This window comes from Cololabis saira, chromosome 5 (genome assembly GCF_033807715.1).
Source record: "Cololabis saira isolate AMF1-May2022 chromosome 5, fColSai1.1, whole genome shotgun sequence".
Taxonomy (NCBI): Eukaryota; Metazoa; Chordata; class Actinopteri; order Beloniformes; family Belonidae; genus Cololabis; species Cololabis saira.
Window position 1 is genome coordinate 25138186 of NC_084591.1, and position 21983 is coordinate 25160168.

General features: G+C 39.7%; 1 protein-coding gene across 1 annotated transcript in view; it reads left to right on the top strand.

The window, feature by feature from the left end:
* The window catches only part of si:dkey-246g23.2 (solute carrier family 66 member 2), a 93994-nt gene that overhangs the window by 25160 nt on the left and 46851 nt on the right, over nt 1-21983 (top strand). The window contains exon 4 of the mRNA XM_061721325.1: nt 12651-12867. Coding sequence (XP_061577309.1) covers nt 12651-12867 — 217 coding nt within the window. The remainder of the gene's footprint in view (nt 1-12650; nt 12868-21983) is intronic.

The window sequence follows — 21983 nt, forward strand, 5'->3', positions numbered from 1 at the left end:
TTGTATTTATTACATAAAGAAATTTGTGCTGAAGTTATATAAATAAGCTTCCTCTAGCTTAAAATGAATTTGAGTAACGACAATGTTTTTGGATTTGACAAGGAGTACTTATCGGAGCAAAACACAGAAAGTGAAAATTATAGAATTAAATAGTATCTTTGTAAGAGTATCTATGTAAAAATACGGAATGAAAACAGTCTTGCATGGTAGCCAATGAGTCAGAAGAACAGTGTGGGTGGGAGTTAGACCTACTTCAAGTGAGTTAGGCTATAATTGATCATTTCTGGGAACGAGGTTGTGTAGCAGGACGTGTGAAACTCATTCTAGATGAATACTGTGACTCATGAAGGAAAATGGTGCCAGGCATGAGGTGGTTTGGAAGAAAAAGCAGATGCATAGAACTCAAACTTCAATTTAAACCGTTGCTCACATCACAACTAAATCTACACAAAAAACAACGGTCAAGAAGAAATTAAATTTTTGCCACATGTGAACTTTGAAACATGCATGACTGAAGAAGGGAAAATCCGGGTGTTTCATTTGTTCCCAATTCTGGGATAACAGATAGAAGGAAAGCTGGTAAATGTTAAGCTGCAACAGAATTGATCAAATTCATAGCAAAAGAAAATTGTGGGGGCAACCAAAACTGTAAGCAACCAAAGCAACCAAAAAAAAGCACATAAGCTCATTAATGTCCTATTTGCATTGAACTAAAAGGACCTCTGCACCTTCAGTAACTCTAAAATTACACCCTGACATCTATATTTAGCTCCACACATTCATGCTAGATAAGTGACTATGTTTACATGCAGTCAAAATTCGGGTTATTACTAATATTCCGGTTACTGAAACATTCAAAATATTCAGTTTAAATGTGTGAGCAAACAGGGTTATCCCTGTATACATGGTAATTAATCATTTAGGATATCTTGATCAAACCAGCGACGCGCGGAGAACGTGAACGCAATTAGCGTCATTTCCGCTTCTTCTTCCTGTATCCAAATTCAAAACAACAACAATAACAGCAGCACGACGGATAATGAACAGCCCAGTACAAGTCGTTTTGTTTCTTGGCCCTGTAGTTCGATTTTTCCTTCGTCTTCCAGCGGTGCTTGATCTGGTCTGGTGTTCGTACAAATCCTGCTTCGCGCAACTTTTCGCTCACCTTTTTGTAAATCTTGCTATCACTGTAATTTCTACCGTCTACAAATGCAAAAATGTTCATATCTTTCATTACATTTATGAAGTGATTAGTCTCCTCCTGGTCTTGCATTTCGCCATGCGTATAAGAACTTCCTGGACTCAAAAGACCAAGGGCCCGATTTACTAAGATCCTAAATAAAGAGTACTAAATTGCGTGTGCACTGAAAAAGTTTGCGCGTGCTGTTGTTGTGTGTTTTGCGGGTGATCAACTAAGATTGCGTGCGCAATTGATAACAGGTGCAAACCTCAGTATTTAAATGAGGTGTTGCGTGTCTTAAGGTTTGCGGCGCAAACTTCAGAGAGTCTGGATGGAAAGCAGGATATAGTCGCAAGCGCAAAATGAAATTTGACGAGTTGGAGTTAGAGATATTAGTGGACGAGGCAAATTGTTGTGCCGTATTCAGCACCCCTGCCGTGAAAAGCACCCCCTCGTATATTCAATGATAAGTAGACCAAGAAAAAAAACAACACACTGACACTTCAATATATTTATACATACACACTCACACAAACACATACTTAGGAGTTTATATTATATATATTTACAAATATTATGGAAGACAACACAGTAAGCAGGCTATTAATTAATGACATCAATAACCATTTACCCGATTTTTGTTATCTGTGACTGTGATTGTGGGAAAGTATGACTATTGTGGAATCCATGAGCGCATTTAAACATGAATCATTAACACAAAACTGGACGCTAAACAGAACGTGACGCGGAATGAGAATATCATTTTTGTCAGACGAGGGGGTGCTTTTCACGGCAGGGGTGCTGAATACAGCACAACACCAGGGTATGACAACTGCAGAACAAGTATAGGCGCACAATAAGAAACACTTTTTTCTCCATGAAAACACGTGATTTATTTATTATCACAAATAAAAAAATGAATGTGCCTCCTGTGGCAACCTTTTGCTGAATAATACTTGATTTAACATTCAAATAAAATATTTCTCCTTTTGCATGTGGAGATTAGCACCTTCCTTTCGAACGTATTAAATACAGACGCAATCACAATCCCCGCAAAAACTTTCAGGCTTGGTAAATCTCATTGCGGGTGGTAAATGGAGATATTTGCATGTTCCCCTCCCAGTATTTAGCGATTTCTGGTGGGTACGCCCCATATTGATTATTCATCAGGGCAAAAGTACTAAATGGATAGCGTGTGCTATTTTGCTCATTTGAGAGGCGCAGTCCTCTTTGCACGCTGTTAGTAGATCAGCTGGCACATTGGTTTGCGGGTGCTGTCAAGTTTGCACACGTTTTTATGCACGCAAACCTTTAGCAAATCAGGCCCCAAGATTCCTTGCAAAAAGAACACGCGCAGAAAACTAATTCATGTTCCTTTTGATGGGATATCCCGTTAGGCTATACATGACCAAATATTCGGTTTAGAAAAGGAGTAACCCAGGGGTAATATTCGGGTTTTTAAAAACCGGAATATGAGCAAATTCTGGTTATTCAAAGGGGTTATTATTGTTTCCATGGCCGTGCAAAACCGGGTTATTGCTAATATTCCAGGTTATTGACTGCATGTAAACGCAGTCAGTGAAGTCTGTGTTTTTACTGCGGACATTGATCCAGGAAGTGACGTTTCATTTAATAGTGACCTTTTATTTATCATTAAGTTTGAATATTGAGTTAAAAGCATCTGATCAGACATTCAAGTTAGATTTCAGTGACAACATGTCACATTTTGACAAGTGACAAAATTGTTAAGTGGCACATCAACCCATGATTTAAGTTGCCATGGTAACAGTAAACATACCCGAAAACCAGAGCTTCCGTTAAAACCTTGAAGGTTTTGCGCTGTCAGAGAGGCTTTGGGGTTGATGAAAGATAAAACGCTTCTTAGTGCCTGATGCAGCCACACATGTCATCATCCTGTTGTTGCTGCTGATCTGGACCCATAAGTCTGTGTGAAGCTTAATGTTGATTCATTTCTGTAGGTTTATCACCTAAAAACATCAGATAATTATTCTTTATGTGGTTAATATAGGCTGAAGTTTTGATATAATATCACACTATGTCCCACAATCAGCATCATTTTGGCGGGAAATAGGCAGAAAAAGGTGACGAGAGGAATTAAATAAAAATAAAAAGACTCCAGCCCACACCACCGAATAACTGACATGTGCATGCGGAGGGGATTAGGATTATCTCGTGACCTCTGTGTTTGCTGAAATAGGGTAGGTAATTTTTACTTTACAAATCACTGACATGATGCATTCGGACGGGATTAAAAACAGGCGTCCTCCATGATTATAACAAATCACTGCAGGTCCCCAGATCATTATAATCCCATATGAATGGGACATGAGGCCGCATCAGTTCGGCATACTGCTCAAGAATTACAGCCCTTGGAAGCCTAAAGGAGTGCATGAGGCGCCATGTGCTTGAAAATATAAATGATCTTTAAATACTTGTTGTTTTCACACACCAGCAAAAGGCTCCAACAGCACCAGAGAAGACAAGCTGATAAAATGAATGAATGAATGAATGAATGAATGTATGAATGAATGAATGAATGAATGAATGAATGAATGAATGAATGAATGAATGAATGAATGAATGAATGAATGAATGAATGAATGAATGAATGATGGAAACCAAAATCACTAGGCCGCATGCATACATGCAGGATCCAAAGAGTATGTGAGGATGAGAGAAATATCATTGCATATTCTTCCTTTATAAATCCCATTTTGTGTTGAAGGTCGCATGCATGGCTTTTGTGCATACTCATAGTTCATCCAGCCAGACACAATTTTGGCTACCATTTTAATTAACAATAAACAAGCACATTTAATAACTACCCTGTTGGAAGAAATCCTCTGCACACAGCAAAGACTCTCATTGTATAGCTCCACTGTGTTAAAAATGAAGCACCGTAAGAGCTAGATGGGCACATCTAAATCCCAAAACCAAAAGCCAGCACTATAATCAATACGTACTGTCTCATTTAGTAGCCTACTGGTGAAGAGGCAGAACAATAGAGAAACATATTGTGTTCAGAGCGGGATTGTGTTGTAGGCAGAGAGATTTAAGGACATTAGTACAACTGATGTTCCAGGTGTTTCTTTTTTGCTGTCAGCTCAGTGTCAGCGCCGTACTCTGATGTTCTGCTTCCAAACAAATATCCACAACTCACTGCAGTCTCACAACGTGAGCTGCTAACACCGTCTGAAAGCATCAGTCAGCAAGAAGATGAACATAAAAGAGAGGCCAGACGTGTTTTGATTCATCTTAATCTCTTGAAGTTTCTACTGTTGTTTTTCCATTTTTTTAAAGTACAAAAATAAGATTTTCTGGAATTTGTTGTCACCTTTAAGGTGAAAAAGATGGAAAAAAAAACATTGAAAATGATTCTGTGAAGACAACCAGTTACTGCAAATCTGTGTTAGAGGTAATGGTTATTTTTAGGCTTTAATCAATAAAGGTAATGATTACTGCTTTTCAGTATGAATACTTATCAGTGGAGTTTCAAACATTATAATCAGATTGCAATATCTTGCTGATTTTATGTTATTTGCTCAAGAGTTCCCATTACTCATTATTTGTTATTTAACTGAAGACACATTTGTCCTCTCTCTAAGTTCAGCGCGTTTTCTCTCACTTTTAATGGTCTGACTTCAGATATGAATGACTGTTGCTCAGATTACAACGTTAATAACTAAAAAAGCATTGACTAATTATGCTGTATTATCTTTGAGAAATGTCTGGAATGGAAGGTAGAGAGCAGGTTCCATGAAATAACATTAAACATTAATTTTACTGCTCCAGCAAATTTTATACACGCAATAAACTTCAAAGGAACTTCGCTGACGTTTCCTGAGGCCAAACCACCTGCAGATTAATTTGCAGTCGTGATGTTGAAAGGTCTGAAGATATTTACAGGTTTAACTGGCGCGCAACTATAGATATAGAGGCTTATACAGTTGCTATCAGACCAAATGCCTGTGACTGACATTTAATTCTTATTATCTTTAATTAATGGAGTTTCAGCCTTCAGTTACAGTTTCAGATGGACAAAAAAGAATAGGAAGAAAAGTAAGAGAGAACTTGGTGGAAAAAGAGGCAGAGGCCCAAACCGAGAATGTATCTATGTCTAGCACGCAGGTTCATTTAGGCCATTATGGCCGCGTTCAGACTGCAGGCAAATCTGATTCATATCTGATTCCTTCTCATATCTGATTTTCAGGGCTGACTGTCCACACTGTTTTTAGCAAGTGTCCAAATCGCATCTGGCTCTGTTCAGACTGGGCCACATCATTGACTGATCTAACGGGTTGCCGTAGCAACAACGTCGGAGGCGTCACCCAGCGCGTGTATTGTGTGACGTCATGTAATTGCGACAACAAAAACTCTTCTTTCTTCCTCTGTCCAAGGACTGCTGTTTTCGGCATCTTCCGACTGCTCCATACCTGTAACGTAGCTCCACAACTCGAAATGGGCGGGTGGTTTGGCACATCGGTCTGGTCTGGCGTCGCGTAGAGTGACGTCACGGACAGTCAAAACCGATCTGAGTGTTTGGAGCTGTTCAGACTGAGACGCATCTGCCCAAATGCGATATGAAACTACCTCCCGGAGGTGGTTTCGATCTGGTTTGCAAAAATCGGATCTCATGCGGTTTGGGACTGTTCAGACTTCAAGTCATCCAGTTTCAATCTGGATGGGCTAAAAATCGGATATTGGCTGGCAGTCTGAACGCGGCCTATGTCTTGCCACCTCTCACATGTCTAGCATGTCTAGGCTTATTGTTGTAACAGCTGAGCTTGAGGCAGGGAAGTGAGTCCCAAATCCCCCAAGTCTGCTTCTAGGGTCAAATGCTCCACATCCGCTGGGCATGACCTGCTCCAGGAAATGCTGCAGATGGGGAGCTTGAATGGGGCACACCTCTCAAATGGTGACACAGGTGTCCTGAAGCCCAGGGTGGGCAGAAACCTCCAGTAGAACAAAATCAAAAGGATGGCCCTTACTTTTTAGTGTTAGACGCAGGAAAAGTGTTACCACAATTGTCCGTGGTAAATTCTTATGTCATTGGTTTTCCATGCTTGAAGGTCAGCTATTCATGTCATTGTGAAGCCGGATTTGCCAAGTGAGGACTTGTTCACCCAATAATTGCTTTGGGTGTCAAGTGTCCTTCTGGTATTTCTGGTATTTTTGCAATATAGCTATTAATTGCACTCAACAAAATAAAATGACTTACCAAAATTCAGTCTTGATGAGACATTGCAAGAACTCATCTTAATTTACTAAATGTAAAATAAAAACCAGCTTCATGCAGTATATATACAGCCAGAGAGCGCTCGCATGACAGGAAGCTGGTCTGTGCACCTGCTTCAGTAAGAGTCTTTTCTCTTTTCTTTTTTGCCTCTATATTGGGACCGGACTCACTCAGCCTCATTTATCTCCCAGCTGCAGGTGCTAGTCACTGACTTTTAGGGACAAAAGTGGGCGGAGGCACTGGAGCGAGAATGATTGTTAAGAGGATTTACATTACTCTGAACCTGTCAGTGGACCCCAAGCTGAGACAAATGTTTTAGTTCTGGAGCTGACAAGAATACCTGACTGATTGTACTCTGACATCATCTTGTGATGCTACCTTTGCTGGTATTTTCTTGTGAACATAGTGCACATATTCTATGGATCAGTCCAGAAGACTTCACTTAAAATAGGCTCCATCAACATGCAGAGTGTGAAGGAGGTGCAGTCCTTCTCAGGGAAAACGTGTCTGTTCTAACTTTGATACTGAACCTTTAAATATCCAAGAATTTATTCTCATATGAAGTGGGTACAATTGTGGGATCCATTAATAATCCAGCAGAGGTCAAATGGTCATAGAGTCGTAATCGTGTGTTATTGATGCCAGTGAAGCTCATTAGCTGAGCGTTGTCTCTTTCAAGAGGCTAGAATGAATAATGCACGGATACACTCAGGCAACAATGACTGGTGGAAAAATACACTCATGGTTCACTAGCAAGGTCAAAGCTGCTCACTTAGAGGTGCAACTGCAGCAGGGCCTGAAGTAAAAAAGGTTTCTCAACATAGGATTATATGTTATAGACCCGGCATTAAAAAAACAAACCCTTCTTCTATCTTTATCCCACCTTCAATCAGAATTTCATGACTTCAACTCTCTCTTTGTCAGAAGTGCTGTACACAGAAGCTAATGTACGTAAACCAGCTGTTCTATCCCTTTCTTCTGTCTTACCTCTAAATCTTGCAGAGTGCAGTAAATTCTTTGTTGCTGCTTGTTTGAAATGTCTTTTAGAAGTCTCACAATGTCTCACCATGAGGCTTTCAAGCCACTGTAAACTGTTGACCTGTGAGTGCTGCACTTGCATGTTTCTGCATGAATGACTTTTCTAATTTACAAAACATTATGCTAATGTCACCCCTGTCAATAGATGTGCATAAGCACATGCAGACAGGCTTTTTCCTGGAGGCAGAGATGAGTGAGACTATGACCCATGGTCTCTGGAATTATGTAAGCCGAAGAGAGAGAGAAAACTCCATTACCATCACATACAAATGCATATGTGTATATATATATATATATATATATATATATATATATATATATATATATATATATATATATATATATATATATATACATATGTAATTCTGAACCGAGCCCGGACTTCTCAGAAACATGTGTTTGTTATTTATGTGATCGCAGTGACTTATTTACTTAAGTCAACACACTAAATGCTCTGCTGCGATTAATTATTATTATTATAGGTGGGTTAACGGGTTATAAACTGTGCTCATTTTAGCTTGTTCACAACCAGACAGACGGCCTTCATGCTAAATGCTCATGGGTGCCATCCTCTGTCTGCGATGGGTATGCAATTGTTGCCATTCTGTCTTTTTCATCATCATCATCATTATTCGTTTTTTTAATTCTTCACAGCCCTTTTTATTCATATTGTTTCTGTTTGCGTGCAGGTGCTACATGATAGATGTTTTTCTTTGTAAAATGACTTGACTCAAGTGCTCATCAAGAATAGATAAAGAACATTATATCTTTGTAAAACGCAGCTGGGCCATTAAGTGCTTTTTTTAAAAAGGTATTTCAGAGTTTTGCTGACTCAGCTACTTAAAACAAGTACATTTTGACAGCTGAAGAGGCCAATTAAAAACCACCCCAGATGTTTCATTTTTGAGTCAATGGACACAGTGCTGTTGTTCAGAGGCTTTCAATTCGTGAGACTCAAGAATTTCACAAATGATGCCAAAAATAACCCCTCTAATCCATAGCTCATCCAGGAGGTCAGGGCGGAGTCAGCAAATTTCAACCAATCAAAATAATCCCAAAGTGCATGTTAAAGCTCATCAAAAAAGAATGACCAAATGTGAATTAAAAATAGCATTCATGTCTGGCATATCTTCTGCCATTCAGTGGTCAGACAGGATGTGTTCATGAACTGAGTCAGTTTGTAGGACAGGATGTGCGATTCAGTTGCATGACCAGCCATCATTTCTGAATAACATTATGATATGGCAATTTTGTTAATAACTGATGCACTTTTATTTGTTCCAGCCATCTCATAAACTTATTATATTCTGCATGTTTTTCTTCAGATTAGATTTGTGATCGCAAATCTGATCACCTCAAATCAGATCAGTGAGACGAGCCCTGATCAGACAGCCCACAACAGACGGCAAACAGCAACATTAACACCTCTCAAAATACAAACACCAGAGCTTATAGAGTTGAGTTGTTCCTCTGGCGAACCGGCCACACCGAGTCAGCAATTCTCAAAGATCCCTAACTCTCATCATCGGTCCTAAGCTTTATCCCGGAGTCTCCTTTCTGAGCTTAGTAATACTTCCACTCTCTGCTCTCCTTGATGGGAAATATATTTGTCTAGCCTGACTCATTATTGTATACCTGACTGACTGAAAGTGGGTCTCTCCCGCTCCATTTATCTAACATTCCTTCTGTTTCTCATCATCCTTCTTTATCATCTGTACAGCTTGCAGGCTGTAAATGTCCAACAGTGCTGACTCAAGGTCAGGACATGTCTGCACCTGCTGAGGCTGTCACAACTCTAGCAGTTCACCTGAATAAACTCATTGACTTAACCTGCCTGAGCAACTTTTCTGAGTAACTTCATATGCTGGTGTTGGTATCCCCTGGGCAGCTCCCTCAGCCTTTTAAGGAATTGAATTGTTTGATCTTCAATAAGTTCTCTGTTCAAGTAGAGTCCATGGCAAGAGAGACTTTCTCACCTCCTCCTGGCACCCGGGAGACTCTGGTTTCTTTGAAAGGTTGGCTTGGGTCTCGACGCTCACCAGACAGGAGGATGCTGTTTATGAAAGGTCTGTCATTCTTGGGGGACAGGATGCAAGCCAAAAGAGTTTGGCTGAAGTTGACTTTTGCAGTAGTGAAGGATAGGGGCATAAAGGACTGGAAGGAAAGGAGTGAACATGTTAAAGGTGGAGGAGAAATAAAAGAGATGACTCCATGAAAGATACATAGCTCTCCTTTCATTTCACTCTTCCAAGCAATTAAAGTTTGAAGGTAAACATAAAAAGCTGTATTACTGAGAGTTGAAATGGAAAAGAGGGTGGAGGGAACAGGGACTGGAAGAGGGTTAGCTGGTGAGCTTCTTGATGTATGGAAATGGATTAGATTGAGTGGAGCAGAGCAGAGTCTTTCCTGTGTGTGCGCGTGTGCGTGTGTGTGTGTGTGTGTGTGTGTGTGCTGCCGGTAATCAGTAGAAATGCAGGAAGGCTACGCTGAGCCAAAAGCTGAGAGATAAAAGAAAAGTTGACGGGCTCAGAAGATTGTTTAAGACACTGAAAAGTTGACAATAGCCTCTGAACACCATTACTGTCATTTTTGCTACATGTTTATAATGTTTAATGAAAGGCCTTTTATATTCCTCATGAGCAGCATCCTCCTGGGTTTGCAGTCTCCCTCTGCTAGATGTTTGTGGTTTCAGCGACTAAAGTCGGATGTTGATTTAAAGCAAAGATGCATCAGCAGTGACCAGGGGTTTGTGAGGAGCTTGTTACCAGCTGGACTGTGCCAGGATGTCTCCACATCTTTGGCTTCTGTCCATGTCACAGTCTGTGACAACAGGCACGCTGTCCTGAGACTTTCTCCCTTCCCACGTCATGTGCTTCTTGTCAGCTGTGGGTGATGTGGGTAATTTAGCCTTTAATCACATTCTCTGTTTGTCACAAACATGCCACGCTGGACCAGAGACGTCTCGCTCTGCCAGTCTCAAGTTGCAACCGCAGATGCTCGTCATTGTTAAACATGGCAGGCGGCTGCATGTGTGTTTCCTGAGAGAGTAGTAAACGCCTCATGTTTCTCACTGTAGAGACAAATACATGAGACATGTGGAAAAGAGGCCCGTGTGGAGTCAGATCCACTATTACTATGGCATTCACCTCAAAAACCAGATGCTAGGCTGATCGTTTGTATAGAAATGAATGAAAACTATTGATAAATGTATCCATAATCTAGTAAAATGCATACTTATATGTATATATCACTTGCCCATGCTCCAGGCATCTTTGCTATGTAGAAAATCAAAATACATATGTAAAATCAAGAGATAGGAGTTCTATTACATCTTTCATTTGATTTTCTATATTATTGGGACATAGTAATAATTAAAACAAAAAATTGGTCCTCACCAGGATTTACAATTAGGTAAATACAATCTCAGATTTTTTTTTTAAATACACAAAATCAAAAAGCAGACGAAGCCTCAGGGTAAGTAGCAGCCAGGTGCTGCTGATCAAATGCTTGGCCATTTGCAGGTGTGGTCATGCAGATGTGTGTTAGCACGATGCAAGGAGGAAAGATGGCACCAGTGGCCCTAAAGAAGCAGTGTTGTTGGTCTCCATAAATCTGGGGGGGGCGGTTTATAAGGCCATTTCCAAGCAATTTGGAGTCCATCATTCTACTGGGAAAAAAATAAGTGTAAAAGAAATTCAAGGTAATTGCCAATCCACACAGGAGTGGACATCCTGGCATGGTCACACAAAGGTCAGACTGTGCAGAGCTCATAGAAATTGCAAAAAGAAAAAGAAATACAGACAGAAATCATAACAAAGACATGTCAGACTCTACAGACCTCAGTTGGGATGTCTTTTGGAAAGATGAGACCAAGGTAGAGATATTTGACCTTAAGTGGCATATTTGGCAAAAACATAAACACCCCACCTATACCAGCTGTCAAACAAGGTGGTAAAGGAGTTAAATATGACATATATTGTGCCATATATTGTTTTTCATCTGAATTAAAATATATGTAATTTTGAGACCCAGTTCAAACCAATTTTATTGTTATGTTTTAACATGTTCCAGCTTAGATATGTAAAAGATTATACTTCTATTTTCCCATGACTGTACATGTTAGGTATATGTTCTTACATGCATATTTACCACTGAAGTTTGGAAAGATGTGGTCTTTATAAAATAATATAAATGTAAAAGCAGCATGTGGAGTAGTCAGGTGCTCTGCAGCACGTAGAGTCACGCTTCAGTTACCACAATAACTAATGTGTTCTTCTTTAACTATCAATCCCCTTTATTCAGTGTCAGCAGAATTTTCCATAGCTCAGTGGTCATACATAGGCAATGAGAAATTGTCTGTCTTTTCATATTACGGTACATTGAAAAGGTGCCTGATGGGATTTTAGATGTAGTAAATCTAAGGTTTCCATTTATATGTTTTCCTTGACAGCTCCTGAGTCTTCCTGTTTGCTGGTAGCTGTCACTGAGGGTGTCTGCTGTGTCACTGGAAATATTTATATGCCACTATAGTTGCTATTTCAAAATCACATTGTAACTGTGTTACTCAAATGTTTTGGCACACACACAAACACTTGGGTCCTTGTGTTTTTTGCTGAATTGATTACAAAACCCCACAGAAAACAGAAAACGTGTTTCATTAAAAGGTAGCTGTACGATAGACCAAATCGTAATAAACTTAAAAGTGCAGTGTGGCCTTGCCAAAGGCCAGGTTAATCTAAAGTAATAGAAATATAAAAGTGTTCATGCATCTCATCCATCTTTGTTCTAGTCAGTTATGCATGTCCACAGTATTGATTTAGGAGTGCTGGCCTTGCAGAAATGCTCTCACTGCCGCAGATTCATCCTGTCGTTCGTCCCGTTACATTGCCCCAATTGCTTTCATCCGCTGCTCCTCCCTACTGGTTGCTAGTTTCCATCTGAACATCATACTGTAATCATACTGTTCAATCATCCTGTTTCTCTATCAGATTTATTCCCCTTGTAAATTGCCTCAGTTTTTTTTTTCTCAATTTTTTCTAATATTTATTATTTCCTATCCGTCTCACTCATTATGTTTTTAATTTAGTTTTGTCTGTTGACAGTATGATTGATAAGTATGATTATGATAACTTACATGTTTTTTTCTGTCTTTGCTTTATTCTCTCCTTGTTATAGATCTACGTTTTCAGTACTTTTGGAAGTGGAGCGTATTTGAAGATTACCTACTGTGTTGCTTCGGCTTCACTGTGCTATGTGCTGTAATCACCCTGCTGCTGATGGACTCCGAGGTGTTTGTGGAGACACTGGGCTCTCTGGCTCTGATGTTTGAGGCCATGTTAGGCATGCCACAGCTCCTGCAAAACTTCCACAACCGCTCCACGAGAGGAATGAGGTAAAGTACTCTGCAGAGGCCACTTCATTCATACTAGCAAATACAGTATAAGCAAAAAAAAAAAAAAAGTAAGTAGCATCCGTTGTTTACGTGTTTCTTCTTCTCTTTATTCTTTTTTTGAGTTTTTTTTGGAGTGCTGTCTAAAAGACGGGGACTATTTTCTGTCTTTGGGCGATGTCAAATCTGAGCTAACAAAAATAACTTGCAGCGTTCCTCTAGTATCTATTCTGGGGCCTCTGTTGTTTAACATCCATATACTCTCAGGCTCTCAAATCATGAAAAAAATAACAAATATGATACCATAATGACGCAGATGACACACACATCTTTATAGCCATCTTACCAGGAGACTATAATCCAATTCAAACACTGAACAAATGCATTGATCAAATTAAAGAATGAATGTGCCAGAATTTTCTTCAGTTAAATGAAAACAAAAACAGAAATAATAGTGTTTGGAACCAAGGAAGAAAGATGGAGGCCCCGTTTACACGTAGCAAAAACGGAGGCGTTTTCATGCGTTTTGGCCGTTCGTTTACACGAAAACGAAGGTCAAAGTCACCAAAAACGATAATTTCTGAAAACTCCGGCCAAAGTGGACGTTTGCTTGTAAACAGAGGGAAACGGAGATTTAGGCTTCAGAACGTCACATTATGCGACCTGTGTTTACAATTTGTTTGGCTACCGTCAATATTTTGTTGTATTTTACCTGTTTTATATTCTAAAGTCACACTTAAAATAACTCCACTTCTCTGTCACTCCAAACGAAAGACTCTCGTTCCGTCTTGGAAGTAACTGGAAGTTACACGTGTCATTTGTTTTTTGTTGTTTTTTTCCAGGATTCCAATTGGCTAGCATGACTTTATGCTTCTCGTTACACTGCCCCCTGTAGGTTTGACTGCTCATAGCACCGTAACAGCGTATTTATGCGGGTTCGTGTAAATGAAGAGATTTTGAAAACGATCTTATGTAAATGATGGAATTTTTCAAAACGTAGAGGGGGAAATATCCATTTTTGTAAATACCCGGCTATGTGTAAATCTGGCCTAAAAGTCAGCACTCAGCTTCAAGCAGAAAGGAAAAGCTACAAACAAATAACCAAGCCAGAAATCTGTGGGTGGTTCTGGATTCAGACCTGAATTTAAACAGCAACATTAAGACAGTAGTGAAGTCAGCCTATTATCACCGAAAGAGCATATCAAGGATTAAAGCGCTGATGTCTCAGCAGGACTTAAAAAACGTGCTTTTATCTTCATTAGACTGGACTTCTGTACACTGTTCTCATGGGTCTCCCTAAAAAATTCATCAAACATCTGAGGTTAGTTCAGAACTCTCACAGTCCTCACTAAGACCAGGAGAGTGGACCATTTGATTTGATTTATTTATTTGCACATTTTGAAAAGAAAGAAGAAAAGAAAGAATTACAATGGAATGCGTTTAAAGAAAAAAAAAACAACAACACAAAAGAAAATGTGCTGGAGAGTTCAGAAACCCGAGAGGGCTTATCGAGTGACCATATACATCCAGTTCTTATATCTTTAGACTGGCTTCCTGTCTGTCACAGAATATATGTTAAAATCATGTTGTTGGTTTATAAATCTCTGAATGGTCTCAGATCCAAGTACATATCTGATCTCCTGGTCCATTTTGAACCAACCAGAACCCTCAGGTCGTCTGGGTCACGCTTACTTTCTGTACCCAGAGTTAAACAGCATTCAGCTTTTATGCTCCTCACCTGTGGAAGAAACTCCCAGAATGCATCAGGGCTGCTGAAACTCTCATTTGCTTCAAGTCAAGGTTGAAAACCTTTTTATTTACTACATTTAAGTAATCCGCCAGAATACACTACAACCTTTATTTCTTGCATCTCATTTGTTTAATTCTTTGTAATGTATGTCTGTTTTTAATTTTTGCTTCAAACTCTTTTACTTTTAAATGCATTTTTTAAGATTTTTTTTATGTGAAGCACTTTGAATTTACTTTGAATGTACATGAAATGTGCTATACAGATAAACTAGCTTCGCCTTGTTGGGGTAAATCAATGTTGATGCTTTGTCACTTCATCAGCTGCTTGTAGAACCTCATTACTCCAAAAATATAAGAGCAAACTTCAAAGTAAGTTCAGTCTCATTAGAGTGAACACATACTTACACAGCAGGTACAAGGCAGCAACAAAAGTGTTAAGGCCTCTGTGGAGGTTTCCTTTCCAAAAAGAAATATTTCAACACTGTGTCTACAGACAAAAGGTAATCAAAGATTAAATCCTTCAATAATTATGATTTTACTGACACCAACAGTTTTCTAAGAAACTAATGATTTAAGAAAATGACTATATGTGATTTGTTTTTTCAACTTTAAAAAAAATAGGCAAAAAAAAAAAAAATGGGCAGCATGGTGGTTTAGTGGTTAGCACTGTCGCCTCACAGCAAGAAGGTTCCTGGTTTGACTTCCGGGCCTGGCAGCAAGGCTTTCTGTGTGGAGTTTGCATCTTCTCCTTATGGTTGCATGGGTTTTCTCTGGGTAATCTGGCTTCCTTGCATGGTCCAGAAACATGTATGTTAGATTAAATGATGATTATACATTGCCCATAGGTGTGTGTGCGAGTGTACATGGTTTTTTCTCCTACTGTATGTGGCCCTGTGACAGACTTGCGACCTGTCCACGTGTCCCGCTGCCTTTCTCCTGCAATGAGCTGGGATAGGCTGCAACAGACCCCTGTGACCCTGCACAGGATAAAACGGGTATAGAAAAAGGATGGATGAGAGGACTGTAGGTGAACTTAAAATGCAGCTTAGCAAAATGAAGGAGCGAAGGGAACAAAAACATAGTGATGAGATTCACTTAACTCAAGTCTCCCCATTAAAGGTAACAGAAAGTCAGGCTTTTGGCACCATAGCCAAAAACTTGGTTCTGTTTCAAATGCACAAGTGATGAACACCTAGCCAGCCATTGTGGAAATCCTCCAAATAAGCTTTTAATGTACCAGAAATGTAAAGAGCTGAGGGCAAAGCAGCAAACATGGACCAAATATGGATGTTGAAACTGGGCAGGTTTGCAGCAGAGGGACTCACTGCACCCAGCTATGTACTGAAATGTCCCAAACATGATGAAAAGTAGGAGACTTTCATCTGCGAAATGCCTCCAGTTCAGATACTTGATGGCCGGCCCTCAAAGAAATTGATTGGGCCAAAGTTGTAACCACTGAAGGGATTGAATGTAATAGCCTTATCGGCTCAGGTTCCTAGGTGCAACAGTTTCAATATATTTTCCTGAAAATCATCTCCCTCATCAGCGTATCCTTCGTATTAATGACCTAGAATGCAACGGTGGTCAGGAAGTGCCCTATCACGTTTATGTTAGAGTCAGCTTTATTTTCTTGAAGACGTCATGGAGAAATTTGAAAAAAGGTTCACACAGTTGCTCATGTTATGCCCGACCATAGAACAAAAACTGATGTTCCCCTCATTGATGGGCACATAGAGGCTTGAACCTTCATACGAAAGCTGTTTGGTAACCAGTGGTTACCTAACATGGATTTTTAAACCACAAATGCAGGGAAGGCATTACTCTAGTTGTGAAACGTTTGTATCATAGGTTCAAAATCTACCAAAAGGGCAGAATGGGACTGTGAGTCTGCACAACAAAAAGTGTCACCATAACTGCAGGAGACAAGGAAGCTTTAACTGGACATGGAAAAAATGTAACAACCAAAAATGTTCCTAGTGGAGCCCCCTCAGCCAGATATCATTGGTTTAAGTTCATAAACATTCAATAAATTGTAGTTGTATGTTTCCGTAATTTAAATGGAAGTGTGTTTTATATCTTCATTCCTTAACTCTTCATTCATAAGATTCCATGCACCTATACAAAATACTTTTATCGCATTATTGTGTTTAACAAAGTAGAATCTTACATTAGGTTTAAATGTTTATTCGTCGGGTTTTGATGATAATTATTTTAAATTTGAGATGACATTAAATTAACGCAGAGAGTAAAAGGCGCAGGAAGGAGTTGCAGAAAAGCTTATCTTGCATCAAGAATTTTCCTCCTATACATTGTTGTCAGAGTGCATAAAAGGTCAACCTGTGTACTGATTTATACCCTTACGTTGACATTCAGACCAATTTACCCTCCTAATGTCTCAGAACTTCATGCTTATTATCATCATTATTTCCTCATTATGTTGCTCATCAGTCATCAGCAACAAGCATTCCTGCTCTTTGACTGTATTTATGAATAATTTCATGCTCTACTGGTCATGCATCTGTGACAAACAGCTAGCTAAGATTAAATAAATATGTGACTGTTCCTCTCTAAGTAACAACTTCTTGTTTGGTTTTCATTGTGGGTGTCATATATACCGGTATTTGCATGCACACTGTGGGAATGTGAAAGAAGAGGATAGCTATAATTATGGATTTGCAGTTAGAAGTTTTAACACTCCCGTCGATTGGTTTTATTCACCCCAAAATGTTCTTTCACACATTTGCTAGTTGATTAAATACTATTGTGATTAAGTCAAATGGAAAGGGGGATGAGCCGCGGCTGCAAACTGTGGAGTTCTTAAGAAGAAAAACAGAAGCCACAGCAATGACAGACAAAGTGTAGAGTTTATTGTCCAATCCCTGTTGGACGCTGGATTTCACAATGTAATTGAACATCTGTACAGTTTCCCAGGTCAGAAATCTGTGAATGTGCCCTCTCCAAACAGAGACTGACTGAACAAGTTTCATGTTAGCAAAAACAATTGCAGACAGTCAGCTTTGCAATGTACATTTGGACCCCATATGTGTTCAAATGTCAAATCATAAAGGCCTTGTTATTTTACAAATAGTATGTCTGTCTTCTTAAAAATGAATTTGAAATTGACCAAACTTCAAATAATTCAACAAATATGCCCCGATAAATTGATTTAGGTCTGGCTAATCCCAGCGTGTTGACATTCAGCAGGGCTGGAATTGTACTCTGCACATGCATCACAGTTCCCTCTGCAGATCTTGACCCAGAAATACAAGGATTACCAATTAAGGAGCAATACGAAGAAGCTAGAAAGTTAAAGTTTAAAGCACATGCGGCATGTACAGAGCTATAAGTCCATCCTATTCACCATTTAGCATTTTTCCAATTTGTTGTCAACAGCTAAACGAAAATATTTTTTTGTTTTGGGTCAGTAGGAAAATCCCAGTGCTAACAAGTTGAAAGCACACACTGCCATTTGTAACAGCAGTCCGACATACTTTGATCAGTAAATTGATTCTCTTGTGTGCATGTGCATGAATATTGTGACAATGAACAGAGTCTATTTAAATGGCATTGCAGCTCCACTAAACTGTGAATGTAACTGTACTGACTGTGAGGATGAGACCGAGATGGAAGGAAGACAGCACCCCCCCCCCTCCTATTTGTGTTATTATGGAAATGGTATACAGACACGATAACATCCCCTCCAGGCATCATGGGCTTCCTTTCCTCAAGGTGACACCACCCCATGTGTTGGTGTCATTCATTGTAGCTCGGATGTGGAGTCATCAACAGCTCAAGTTATTTAGTGTGCTGAATATTTGTCTGCTGTTAGAAATGGCTCAGCAATGTTTCAATGAGCCTCTTTAAATAGTTCACATTTAATGACCAAGTGCCAACTGGAAAGCACCAATTGCCTGGTGATTTGCTATCGTGCTGGGCTTTTTAGTCATCAAGCTCTGTGACTTGGAAATTGGCCTTAAAATCATGTAGCATGCGCTTTAGTATAATAAAGGATCTATAACGTCTAGGACCAGAATTACATTTCTGTATCTCAGCACACCTGTGCTTTGAAGGTTATCTGAACATGCTCACCAAGTAAACAAAATACATGTTAAGTGTGTTGAGTGCAGAAAAATCGTAATACAGATATGCTGATGTCTGCAAATGAGTGTTTGATGAATAGGAACCAAGATGGCACTACATGAAGAGGAAGGAAATAAATAGACATCTTCATTATACCTTTAGAAATGAATAACAATATTTGTACATACAATAGTTGAGTGCATTCAACAGCTTATTAGGGCCCGAGAAATTACAGTGCGAAGGCCCTATTGTATCTGTAGGAATTTTTTTTAATCTTTTTTTCCTTTTCCTTTTTATTTTTCCGACGAAAGGAGGGCCTTTTTGCCCCCCTAAACGTGCCCCAAAAGTCATCAAATTTTGCACGCAAGCCAGGCCTGGCAAAAAATTTGATATTTAATGGTTTGCATTAATGGGCGTGGCAAAATGGCTCAACAGTGTCCCCTAGAAAACTTTGTGCCTCAAGCCCCACGATACGGTTTGACGTACATGCACGAAAATCAGGACACACCTGTATCATGTCGCAACTTAAAGAAAAGTCTCTTGGCACCATGGCTGAAACCGAACGTCGGCCATTTTGAATTAATCGTGTAATTTTGCCACAATTTATGCCATGTCTTCTGCCGTTAATACGGCTCGAACCGTAACGTGCACCCAGGTGTGTTATACATCAAAATGTGTGTCTCGATCCTGCGACGGCGCGCATTACTTTTCTCAGTCAAAAGCGTTACCGTGGCGATGATAGATGCCAAAAAGCACGCCCCCACTTCTTCTGATTGGTCGATATGTGATAGTTCCTATTTTCTGCTATAACTTTTGAATGGTTTGACATAGAGTCGTGGGTGGTGTCATCGGACTCGGTTTTGTGTCCTTGAACATAATTGCTGCAAATTAGCCCCGCCCCTTCTTCTGATTGGTCAATATTTGATAGTCCCTATTATCTGCCATAACTGTTGAATGGTTTGACATAGAGAGTCATGGGTGGTGTCATCGGACTCTGTATTGAGTACTTGACCTTCATTGGCATGAATTAGCCCCGCCCCTTCTTCTGATTGCTCGATATGTGATAGATCCTATTTTCTGCCATAACTTTTGAATGGTTTGACATAAAGACTCGTGGGTGGTGTCATCGTACTCAATTTTTGAGTCCTTGAACATAATTGCTGCAAATTAACCCCGCCCTTCATCTGATTGGTCGATATCTGATAGTTCCTATTTTCTGCCATGACTTTTGAATGGTTTGATATAGAGAGTCGTCGCCCGTGTCATCCAAGCAAGCTACATGCAAGTCATACAAGCATTTCCACTGCAGCACGCCTGAACGTGCACAAGGGTGTGAGGGCCCCTTCACGCCCGTTCAGTTTAATTTTCATTTTTATCTTTAAGTTACCAGTGGAATTATGGCTTTCCAAGGAACACATCCTCCTTTGTATAGCAGATAGCTGCTATACAAAGGTATCTGCAAGTCATATTACTGAGTGAAATTTACATTACAAATCTTGTCAGCCCTTCACCATTGTATGCTCTAGTATAGTTGATTTTGTTGTGTGAGAATAAAACAGAGGGTGGTTATTTCATTCTGTTAATCTGTCCTTTTTAGAGCTAACCCATATTACAGGATGGTGTGACAAAGTGATGAGTGACAGGGGTGTTACCTGGTACATAAATATAATCACCACATAATGAAGTATTTGAAGTACATCAAATACCACGTCATCTTTGGTTTTCTCGAAATTTATTTCCTGCACATATTCTTTTCCCCAAAACACAACAATAGCCTTGTGACAGTATTTTCGTCTTCAAGTGAAGAGAGATCTGTTCTTTTACGGTATATTGCATTTTATGTCCTCAGGGTGTACATTCAGACTTGCACTCCACTTGAGTGCCCTTTTAGCTCAGAGGGAATGTAACACCAAGGTTCGACACACAATAACACAGCAATAGGGCTGCAGATGACTAGAAAGAAGGTTTTAAAATCCTTCCTTGAGTAGAGATGGGACTGATCCCATCCAGTACCGGTATCGGGGGATGATACTGACATAATTCACTGGTTAAATATATATGAATCAACTGTAGCGTTCCTACTTAATTTAATAAACTCGTTGGGGCTCCACCTTTGATTACAAAGGAAAAATACATTGTTTTTATCAATCTCATATCTGAAAGTTGGTCCTAATCTGGATTGGTCTGAGTACATCAAATAAAAAACACAACGGATCAATTTAAGGAAAAGTTATTACAAGTTCAAATATAGGATCTTTAGACTAACATCTTTAGACTAACATCAGAGAAGAAAAGAGAAAAAAATCTGATATCAAATACATGTATAAAAGGACTAAAATAAATCTGGCAACTAACCAAAAACTTATGATTAACCTTAAAGAACATTTTTAAATTTTTTATTTCAGGCTTCTTTGGTTCTGTTGTGAGAGACACCAAGGCACACCAGATGACCTGCCTTACCGAGCCGTAGACTGGTTGAGCCGAAGTGGAATTTTGACATGTACACGAAGTGCCGGCCTCGGTGGAATGATCCGGGGCTGTTGCGGTCGTTCTGCCAGCAAGTCGACTGCGCTCTGGTTCGTCACGACTGGTTTGGCTATCGTCTAGCCTGACGTGGTTGATAGGCGACGGTACGCAGAGATTCTCGTTGGTAAAACGAGAGTAGACCCAGAATTTCTGCTTTCTATGATGAACAGCGCAGATCAGGCCAAAAATGGAAAAACTCAAACTTGACTCAAAAAGGAAAAAGAAGAGAATATTAACTCAATATCAATGATATAAAAGTTTATCAAAAATGAATTAATACAAAAATAAGTAAGGATTGCAATCTTAAAGAAAAAAGACAGGAACAAATGAGAGGAACAAAATGAGTCAAACTCAAAGATTCAAAGGAAAAGTTTCTCTCATGGAGTTGGGGTTGCTGGAGACGGAGTCAGGTCTAGTTCTTCTCAAAGTGATAATTTTACGATGATAAAGTCCTTTGTTCCTTGTTGTGCCAGGCTGGGATCGGCCTCCCCCAAATTCTTCCCTTGTGCTGCTTTCGACAGGCGATTCTTCCCCAGGTATAACTTATTCAGGCAGAGGTGTATCTGGATTGTACTCCTCCTGCTTTGAAGGACTCCCAAATTCTTCTTTGGTCTGTTTATGGATAAGATGTGTATCTTTGTAGGGCGTCTGAGGGCCGTTCCTCCCCAGGTGTGTCCTACTGAAAAAGGTTATGTGTATTTAACTCTCCTTGATTTGGGGAGAGTTTGTCTTTGACTTGAGATGCTGTAAACCAGGCCTGGATC